Source organism: Pristis pectinata, chromosome 31 (assembly GCF_009764475.1).
Source record: "Pristis pectinata isolate sPriPec2 chromosome 31, sPriPec2.1.pri, whole genome shotgun sequence".
Classification (NCBI taxonomy): Eukaryota; Metazoa; Chordata; class Chondrichthyes; order Rhinopristiformes; family Pristidae; genus Pristis; species Pristis pectinata.
In genome coordinates this window covers 16974424-16985540 of record NC_067435.1, presented here as the reverse complement: position 1 = coordinate 16985540, position 11117 = coordinate 16974424, and the positions used below count along the sequence as shown (strand labels likewise).

The window sequence follows — 11117 nt, the reverse complement described above, 5'->3', positions numbered from 1 at the left end:
TCACCAGCACTCTCAAATCTCTCTGCTGTATCATGTTGTGTAGAATTACACCTTTTACTGTAACCACTGATTATCATTTCCCAACCCCATAATATTGTACATTTACATAAAGTAGTCCCTGACAACATATTCCATTATTTTATAGGGTTCAGTGCTGATATTTTGTTTGATAATATTCTAGTGATGCAGCTTGGGATGTTTTACTATGTTAAAGGTGCTGTGTAAATGTTGCTACAAAATGAATATGCTAAGTTATAATGAGAAATTTACAACCAGCCAACCAAAATAATTCTGAATCAACAATTTTATTAGACATTTCATTTTAATATTGTTTCTTATTGCTTAAAGCATCTCAATTAGCAAGAATAAACTCTAAAAACCCACTTTACCCATTTTGTGCATTCCATTCAAAACACATGGCTTTTATTTATTATAAATTCAAATAATTCAAACACACTTAAGATTCTGTAAAGCGCATTGACAGCTGCTGTTTGCACAAAGGATACCAAGGCTGTATATCTCAGTTTCAATCCGGAATTCAAACCCACTAACAGGAAACAGTACCAGCTGATTGGCACTATGCCAGCCTTATACTTCCATACGGAAGTGCATTGCGTAGGCTTGCAACTTACTGCCAATTTACAGCACCTTTGAGCGAGGAAGCTCAGCGTAAGATAGCACACCTGTAGTGGAGCCCTGCTTCAATAAAAATTCAAGTACACGGACCGACTGAGTGAGACAATTCTGGAAATAGCACAGCACACGTGGATTGCAAAAGGAAAGTTGAATTATTATCCAACCAACACTAGAAACAAGGACATGATGCACATGGGTGGTGGCAGAGGGAACTTTCCCATTAGCTTCTCTCCCCTTTCAGCTATTCCCAACACATGTGCAACATTTTGTTCACATTAGCCTTGCAATGCTTCCCCGTCGTAGTAAATACACCTGAAATTATTTTCTCTGATGCAGCAGGCTAGAACAAGTGGGCAAAACCTTGAAGTTACACTTGGGCTGCTCTGGCGTGATGTCAGGAAGCACTTCTACAGAGTAGAGCCAATCTGGGATTCTCTCTCTTAGAGCTATTAGATTGGGAATCACTCAAACATTTCAATACAAGGACTGATAGTGCTGGTAGACAAGGGTATCGAGGTGGGGACCAAGCCACACCATTGAAGTTAAGGTGCATGTCAGCTGTGATCAAAATTAAAGCAGGAACAGACTAGAGTCCAAACGGTCTTCTTGTGTTCCTCTGTGAGAATGGGAACACACTCAGCCTTCAAGGTGCACCACAGACTCAAATAAACTTGGTCTCCTAGGGTTAGCCAAAGGTGTGTGGTCTTCGTATATTGGACAGAGACACAGTGATTACACTGCATCCGCCTCGTAGGGTCTTCCTGAAACCAGTCCTTTCCATTCTACGGAGACACAAGAGGCTGCAGATGCTGGAATCTGGACAACAAACGATCTGCTGGAGGAACCCAGCAGGTCGAGCAGCATCTGTGGGGGGAAAGGAATTGTCGGTGTTTCAGGTCAAAACTCTGTATCAGGATAGGTGTTCTGGGGTTTTGACCTGAAATGTCGACAATTCCTTTTCGACCATAATGCTGCTTGACCCTGAGTTCCTCCAGCAGATTTCATTGCTCCCTTCCATTCTATCTTGTTTACGTTGCAATTATATAATTAAATCTTTGCAACTCAACTACGACCTGTGGTATTCCCACTCTAAACTGGGACCAGATTTTTATTTTATTTCAAAGTGCTTCTGACATGAATTTAATGATGAATTGTAGTCAACTTAAAACTGACGTGGGGAAGTACCCTGTTAATCCTCAGCTTTCATCAGCTGTGACCAAAGGCACCTTCTGGTTCAGTCATTTTCAAAAAATTCCACTGACACACAAATACCTGTGTGACAGGTAACTGAATCTATCGAGCGGCTCCTACTGTATTGCAAATGGAAACAGAACTGTCAGCTCGGATACGTTAAAACTGATGGGAAACCAGGGGAGGACCTCAGAAAAAACACAAAAATTTACAAAAAGAAAATACCTCAACCGAGTGGAAGCTTTCACAAAACAAATCTTGTGATCACCTATTGTGAGGGCATATTCTAAACTTTAAATTGCTCCAAAAATTACTAGGAAATGAATCTTAAGCAAGAAATTGGTTATATCTGTCACATCTATTGAGCAACACTGTACTCAAACTTTACCAATCTGATAACCCAAGAGTTTGATTAGATAATATACAAATGAAAATCCCGCAATGTTGCAAATCAAGACCGAGTATAATTACAGAGGAAGCAGGATTGAGGAAAACTCAGTACCCATTTTAAAGGTGTACACTCTGTCCTTGTTTTGTTAAATACCCATACCCAGCCTTCTAATGAAAACTGCCAATGTAAACAACGTAATGTAATTATATCCCCTACAAGTGGTAGCACAGAAACATAAAAAGCTGCAGATATAACATGAGAAGTTTACTCATCCAGAGTTCATTGAGAGTATCAATAGAAGAATTTATAATAGAAAAAGAGCAAGCAGAAGCAAGATTTATAATATAAATATATTTTTTTAAATTTTGCAGATTCATTCACAAACACACCAAGTCCTGCATGTGTGAGCAAGCAGCCATAACCCCTGCTCTCAGGATTTCAATTTAAGGCTTTCATTGTATTCTGGAATATACACATATCTAATATAATAAAACCTTTAAAAATATACAAGAAACACTAGTAACAACTTTGTAACTTGAAGTAAAACTTCAAAGTGACAAATTTAAGAGGGTGTAAAGATCAGAAGACAAAGCACGGAGATAATGTTTGTAACAATCCCATCACATCATAACTTATGGGCTCAATGAAGAAATTTTATATTCACCTTGAAAAGGATTCCCATTATTAGGAAGCTACGATTGAATTTGTCAGCTGCCACTTGACTGTAGGAAGATGTTTAATCTGTGAGATACTAAATGTTTAACATTTGCCCATTTTCTTTGGGCTTTCTAGTTTATTTGCAGAATTCCTCTAAGTGCATATCACACTGCATTTTGTGCACGTGTCAAAAAGGATGAAGAACAGGTCTTGCAGAGCAGCCATTCTTCTATATTTGAACAGCGTTTCACCCAGTTGCACACTCACATCAGCCCGTAGGGCAATTCCAATCCATCAACAAGAGATGAGATCAAACAAAAAGCCCAACACTGGGAGCGTAGCCAAGCCATGGAAAAGAGATAATCCCAGTTCCAGATGGGACAGACAGTGTTAGAAAGGCTACAACACTTCCCAAACACTATAGAAACCCAGTACTTTTCTTAAATGAACTTCTTATTCCTGGTGGCATTCCTCCTTTCACTTTAAGTAGAAAGAATTTAGTTTGGCAGCAGATTGAAGTGAAACTGCAGTGAAGTGCATGCAGACAGTTGCTGGATAAGCAGGGCAGAAATTCTGCTACCAATGGCATACACCGATCAGCACGAAGGCGCCTCATTGTTGAAATGATGCAACTGCAGAACCTTGATGTGATATTCGTATATCTTTAGTGCTGGGCCCAGTTTAATTGCCAGTCCTGTCAAAACATCATTCCTCTTCATTAGAAGTAGGGACTTGCCGTCAATCTCCTGGAGTAAAGAAGATTAAAATTTGTCTGTTGGTATGATAATTTCAATACAAACACACAATAATGCATCTTATTGGAAGATGAGGTTCCTCGTGTTTACATTGAGCTTAAATGCTTATTCAATGGCCCAGTTTTCTGTTTCAGCTACAGCATCAACCAGAGTCTCTGAGTAAAAGTCCAACGTTCTCCTCAGTCATGGTGTGCAGCAGTTGGTGCTGCTGCTTCACAGTACTGTCAGTGCAGAGTTTGCACTTTCTCTCTGTGATCATGTCAGTTTGCTCCTTGTCCCCAATATCTGCTGGTAGGTTAATTGGTGACTGTAAATTATCACTCTTGCAGGCCAAAACAAGAACCAAAGGGGGACTATGTGAGAAAGAAAAAGCTGCAGGGATACAGGGAAATAAGGAAGGGGGAAATGGGATGGTTCCCTGGGAGGCAAGATGAACCCGGTGGGCTGACTGACCTCTTTCCATGTTTTTATCACATTACAGTGGTTTCCCTTGGTGTATGCAGCAGGGCAGCTTTAGGATTATTACCACCTGCCCATGGCTTTGAAAAACTGTTTTTATCATTTTATCAAGTCCCTTGGAAAAAAATGCCTGGGTCTCACCACCGGCCAATTAAACCATGGTCTATGGATTCATAGGGGCCAGTCTCTGTGCTCTTGGGACAATCAGCAGTTCAAGAGTTCGCTGCAGAGAAAACAAATGGCAGGAGGATTTGTAAAGGTCTGTGAAAACAAGTTACTTACAAAAGCTCAGCTTAAACAGAGTGCTGGTGTTTCAGAATCATTGCTATACAGCTCAGAGCAACAAAATGTTTGACGAGCCCACATTACACTGTGTGTACACGTTTACAAACAGCAACTGAACATCACACTTTTATCTCAGTTAGAGATGCTGTGCATGGCCAGTATCAGTAATAGATCATGAACTGGGAAAAGCAGAACACAGGCAGCGGCAGACAAATTCAGCCTGCATTCGGGAACAGTGACTCTCAAAGCTGCTTTCTGGGAGGTGTGCTGCAGTCGGTGGTACTCTGCAACTGCTGGGTTCACTATCTCTAGTTCTTGATGTGTGGGCCATGGGCAGGTGGTAATAATCCTAAAGCTGCCCTGCTGGATACACTAAGGGAAACTACAGTAATGATCTGTTTTTAAATAAATTGCTCCTCTTGACAGATGGATATGTTTATGCTGGAATCTGGGGTGTTCCCTTGCATATTTAGACTTGCACCCATTTTAATTAGTTATGAGCCAATTGTTTTGGTGGCACCCTCCTTGTTAAAGATTATTTTGCAGCAAACACTATTTACTGGTTTTAACAAAAATATAACAGCCCACACGTGGAATCCATTTAGCAAGAACAGTCGGTTGTAAATTAACTTAGACCTCCTTTGGGGAAGAATTCCATTGCATCTATTGGGAGCTCAGCAAGTGTTTTATGGTTAAAGGTAATTTACAGAGTTTATGTGCGTTCTTCAACATCTTGAAGAATTAATTCAGAAAACAGAAACACCTGCACCATTCTTAAATTTAATATAAAAATCAAGAGGTTCACACTCACTTGGTCCTCAAAAGCAACAGCCTGTTCTGGGAATCCTGCCTCTTTAAAATAATTCACCACGTCGGCGATGCTCCATTCAGTTGGGTCTACGGACTTCCCATCCTCTTCTAAGCTGCTAACAAAGAAGCCAAGAATAACTTCCTTCCTCATACCCTCCTGAGTTAGACTCCATCACAGTCTTACAGCTCTTGCTTCTCAACTAACTGAGAGGTGCAAGTGAAGGAGATGAGGAAGTGGTTAACATTGTGGAAGCAGAGATAAAAAGGATCCAAAGGTGATGGAAGGGGTTATCAATTAAAAAAATCTGTCCATGTTAATGATCCTAACCCTAATGCAGCACAGATAAAGAACTCAGAAGGTTCAGGGTTACTTCCCAGACACACATTCATAGCTCCCATGTGGCTGACAGTCTGTCTCTCGCTTGGATGTCACTCAAATATGCCAGTTGACACTGAATCAAACCCCAGATGTTCATTTGCATCTCCATCTGGCTCAGGGTCAGGTTTCAGACTTTCAGTCACAGCCTCCACTTGGATTAGGGTCAAACTCTAGATGTCAGGGCACATTCTCCATCAAGCTAAGGGTCCAAGGCCAAAGTGTTCAATCACAATCTCTGTGTGCTTTAAAGTGAGTAGTTCTGTTAACATCCATGAATTCCTTAGGAAAATCCAACAAGAAAGAGATACAGAAAACACAGAAACCATACAAAAGAGAAAGAAAAATATACAAAGTAACATTCAATAGAAATTGATTACAATTTGTGTAATATTAATTTAGATTACAATGTGGACCTCTCAAGTTGTTCATAGGATAAACCAAATTAATTATTTTACAAAAGGAATGCTTTTGTAAATTTGATTTATTGTATAATGTTTAGCATGACGTCTTTTTAAAGTGAATCTTCGATGTTAATTGGTGTTAATGAAGGAAGACCGTAAATTTCCTGTTGTTTTAAATATACCTTTACCCGTCCAAAGTACGATGGACTCAGTAATTCGATGTGGTTTACCACAAAAAACCAGGGACACTGCTCTGGCTGTTCAACTGTTCTCGACTCATTCACTGTTGAATTTACAGTGACAGAATATGCAATGTGTGGACAAATTTTTACTGGATTATAGATGGGGTAGTGGCATTGAGATAGGTAGCAGCAAAAGTACTGGGAACCCTGAAAACTCTGAGAGTGTGTTACTTACAGATGTCTGTCTGAGGGGCCATTCTCTTCAGGGACCATCTCTACAGGAGAAGCTGATGGCGTAAGCAGACACGAGGCCCCACCAACCTCAGGAACTGTCCAAGAGTAAAGTACAAATATCAGACACTATGCAGCAGACATCTGGTGAATCATAATGGTACACATCTCTGACTATAAAGCCTCAGGTAGTCCAGCAATGGGAGTGTGAACTGCCAGAGACAGCTGGGAAAGCCATCCACTGAACATGCCAGCTTAGATCAGGCAAGGACATTTATTGAAAGACTATGAGGGAGAAGGCATATTCAGATTTTGTTTCATTAAACTGAGTTGATTTAACTGTCTTTAAATGTTTTCTAGTCTTTTCAAATTTACTTAGCAAAATTTAAATATTTAGTGTAAATTTTGCGCTTTATGACTTGGTCTGACAGCTTTGACAACTGATAAGCTTTGTGATATGGCTTAGCTGAATGTCACAGGATTTTTCTGGGGAGATCTTGCTATGTACAATCAGATCAGGGCCAGGCAACACTGAAGAAGTTTGCACCAGAGTGGTTCAGCAAACAGCAAACCAGAACATGATTGCCAATAACTTGCAATGTATTGTAAAGTAACAAATAAATGGACAAACTACTAATCAGAACCACACAAATACAATATTTCAGATTCCCACTCCAGTGGAGATAACAGAAACTGGGTTTGCACTCCTCAGGACTGGGAAATCTAAGGGGAGATTTAATAGAAGGGTTCAAAAATATGAAGGATTTAGAGCAGGTAATGAATTTCAAGGCCATTTTCTCCTTTAGGGCAGGGCAGCATGCTGAAGGGTTATTGTGCAGTGCGTCAAAGAATGCTTTGGTTGTGGCCGTGCTGCAGCTGAACCCAGCACTGCCAGAGGTGCAGTAATGAATGTCAGCATCCTTGTATGTTTTGTTGGTGCATTGCACTATTGCAGTGTCCATGAAGAAATGTATCACATGGGTTTGTGGTGGGGTCAGGTACCGTGGGAGGACAGAAGTTTAGTAGGCATGTTGGTTAGGGACTACAGTGGGGAGTTGGGACCAGGCAGTCGGGGCGGAAAGGGGACAGCGTTGTGGTGACAGTGAGGGTTGGGGTGGGGGCTGAGGGAGGGAAGATAAATAAGTGATCCTACCTGTGGGGCTTTCAGTCCTGTGCTGGGACTTGCTCAGGGAGCAGAGCTTTGACATCATGGGTGCACTATAAGACCTAATTTCCTCATGATGATCTAAAGCACCCTTATACGGAGAGTTACGCAATACCACATGCATCTGACGTGGAAGGCACATCGATGGCACAAGTGCGACTTGAACCTGGAATTGTCCCATCAATTTTCTTAGGTGTTGCAATTCAACTTAGAAATCACCTGAATAGCATTTTGTACACATAACATTGAAAAGAACAGTGCTCTGCGTTCAAATTTCTAGTCCAATGTTTCCATTGTAGAAAATAACAGATACGTGAAAATGCTGGAAATACCGCATCGGTGAGAAGAGAAACAGAGCTGACGTTTCAGGTCAAAGACCCTTCATCAGAACTGGGAAGGAGACAAAGCTACTTGTTAAACAGCAGCCAGAGTGGTAGAAGGGGGAATGGGGTAAAACCAGGCTGACCATAGGAATAAGCTGTGAACAAGGTCATTTGGTCAATGAGTGAAGGAGTTGCGAAACGCAGAGCAGGAAATCGTGCCCGGCAGGTCCGTCTGGAGAAGCCACTTTAATTCTGCATCCCACTCCCACTCTGATCTATCGGTCTGTTTCCTCCCGCACTGTCACAACGAGGCCCAACGCAAGCTTGAGGAACAGCACCTCAGGGCAGGTCACAGCTTTCTGGACTCAAATTAATTCTACAACTTCAGATAACTTAACTCCTCAGTTCAGATGAAGGTCCCGACCCCAAACATTGACTGTCCATCTCCCTCCACAGATGCTGCCTGACCCACTGAGTTCCTCCAGCAGCTTGATTTTTTGCTCTAGATTCCGGTTTCTGCAGTTTCTTGTGTCTCCAACTTAATGTCTCTCTCAGTAGCAGCTGCCCATCTGTAATATGGTTCAGCTTGTTTGTTTTCTTCCCCCTTTTTTCCCTCTGGGAGTGGAGGACACGCCCAATTTGACCTGCCCGGTATGTCTTACTAAGTTCTTTTGTCTATGTTCTCACTCTCTAACTGGTCTAATTCACTCATTGAGCAGATGACCGTGTTTGCAGCTTACCCCCATGGTCAGCCCAATCTTACCCCATCAGAGACATCCCCTCCACCCCCACCATCTTTGCAGTATAACAAGCATCCGTGTCTGATGAAGGATCATTGACCTGAAAGACCCGTTTCTTTTCCCACTGATGCAGCCGGACCTGAGTATTTCCAGTATTTTCTGGTTTTATTTTAAATAACAGATACAGATTTAAGCTAATTGCTCAAGAGTAGGGGCCTTTACGCAGTGAGTTATGGTGATCAGGGATGCATTGGCTGGAAGTGTAAGGAAAGACTCAGTGTGAACTTTCAAAAGGGAATGGATATCTGTTGGGAAAATTTGCATAGTTTTTGGGAAAGGACATGAAGGTACTACTATGTTCTGCTACAAGGGGCCCCAGTGTTAGCAACCTGATGTGCAAAAGCACAATAACATACAATAATATATTAGATTTCAAAACATAAAAGAGGCATCAAGTCTAAGAACAAAGACATGAAGAAAAATGTTGATGAGTGGGTTTGCGCAGCTAATTATAAAGAAAGACTTGCACTTTACGACATTTTTCACAACCTCTTTAAGTCTCAAATGCTTTAGAAGCTATTAAGTGTTTTTTGAAGTGTAGCTACTATTCTAATGTCTGTTAAGTTATACACATTAAGATTTCACGAACAGCAATGTGAATAATGACCAGATCACCTTTCAGTGATATTGACTGATAGATAACATTGGCCTAGACAGTGGGGAAAAAGTCTTCAAACTGTGCAATGGGATCTTTTATGTCCACTTCAGAAGGTAGACTGGGCCTCACTTTAACATCCACCAGGAGGCACATCTGACAGTGCCAAGCTGGGGACAGCACTGGGGGCGATAAAGGAAACCAGGAGCAGGAGGACACTCAGCCCTTCAAGCCTCCCCAAACATTCAATGTGATCATGGCTGGTTCGCCCTCAGGCCTCATCTCCTCCTCTGTGCCAGTTCCCATCGCCCTCAATTCCCCCATCTTTCAAAAAGTTATTCAGTTCTTCTTTAAGTATCCCCAAGATCCGGCCAACACAACCCCTTGGGGTAGAGAATGCCAGAGATTCACCACCCTCTGCGAGAAGTTGTTCCTACAAAGCTCAGTCTTAAGTGACCAACTCCTAATCTTGTACCTATGTCCCCTTGTTCGATATTCTCTCACTAGTGGGAACATCTCGACATTATCATCTCCCCCTCAGCATCTTATGTGTTTCAATAAGATCATCAGTTATTCATCTGGACTTCAAAGAGCACAAATCTAATGTCTTTAGCTGCTTGCGATCGGACAACCCTTTCTTCCAAGGAATTAATCTCTTTTGAACTGTCTCCAATGCCAGTATATACTTTCTTAAATAAGAGGACCAAAATAAAAGTACTCTAGGTGTAGTCCCTGTAAAATTACATTAGGGTTAGGGTTAGACGGCATACATTTTTTTGCTCAAGTCTATGAAATGAGACACAAGTCACCTTCTGCTACACACTGACCTCAGGCTGGCACTATTGTAACTAGCAGAAGTGCCAGCCTCCAAACACTGTGCTCAAACTTAGCTGTGTCAAGGGGAGGAAAAACACCAAAGTCACCGGAAAGAATAATACCACGAATCATGATTTTTATTAACAGACGCCTCTACTTTGGAAGTAGCTACCTCCAAAACATTACCTAGGTAATGCCTCAGGCAGAGAACACTGTACTGCACTGGCGATGGTGAAAGAGGCACAACTTGCAGGGCATTAATCAAATTGATCAACTGGAAATCAAACTACTGCTCTGCACACATAATTCAGCCACAGTTTTTAAATCGATAGTTCAGATTATAAAAATCTTATAATTTCAGCCAAATATTTCTTCCCAACTCTCCTCCAATTGTCTACAATAGAATTAAACATGCCACTTTCTGTATTACTGTGCATATTAACGCAATTGAACTGCATCCAAAACTAATAAATTACATACTAGGGAGCAATGCCTGTCACTTTACAGAACATGCTACAGAAACACAGCTTTATTTTACTCTGCTACAAAGCTGTCTTTGGTAATCGGTGATTAACCCTCAGCTCCAACATCTGAAGAAGCAGGAAGTAAAAGATCAAAAACCATTAGGAGTTCAGAAGCTTCTAATAATAACAGGTGATCCACCATGCCCGAGGAGGCATTATGTGCAGCTGGCTATACATCACATTGAAATACCATCTAACACAGAAACACTGAGACCAGAAACAGCTGTGAAGAAAAGGACAAGAGGAAAACTGCCGAAAAATATAGCCCCTTTCAATGCAATTGTGGCGACTCACTGTCTAGCTGGGCGAAACCAGCTCGGGCAGTCGGGGCGCGCGGCGTCGGAGCGACGAGGCCCAAGATGGCGGCGGGCCTCGTCTTTCCGAGCGACGGGGAGAACCCACGCGCGGGAAAGTCCTGATGACGTAGGACTACGTCATTACCGGTTGTTTTGGGCTGGGAACAGTTTCTGTTTGGCAATCCTCGAGTAGAGTCTTGTTTTTATTCCGCGGTAGCAAC

At 41.8% G+C, this 11117-nt stretch overlaps 1 protein-coding gene across 2 annotated transcripts in view; it reads right to left on the bottom strand.

Moving 5' to 3' along the window:
* Positions 1-292: 292 nt before the first annotated feature.
* LOC127585012 (atherin-like) overlaps positions 293-11117 on the bottom strand; it is a 50646-nt gene continuing 39821 nt past the window's right edge. The window contains exons 5-7 of one of the 2 annotated variants that reach the window (XM_052042117.1): positions 6382-6475; positions 5186-5300; positions 293-3621 (exon numbers count right to left, since the gene is read on the bottom strand). In XM_052042117.1, the coding sequence (XP_051898077.1) occupies positions 3472-3621; positions 5186-5300; positions 6382-6475 (359 nt within the window). In that variant the 3' untranslated portion in view covers positions 293-3471. The remainder of the gene's footprint in view (positions 3622-5185; positions 5301-6381; positions 6476-11117) is intronic. The other variant, XM_052042118.1, reaches the window with a different exon arrangement.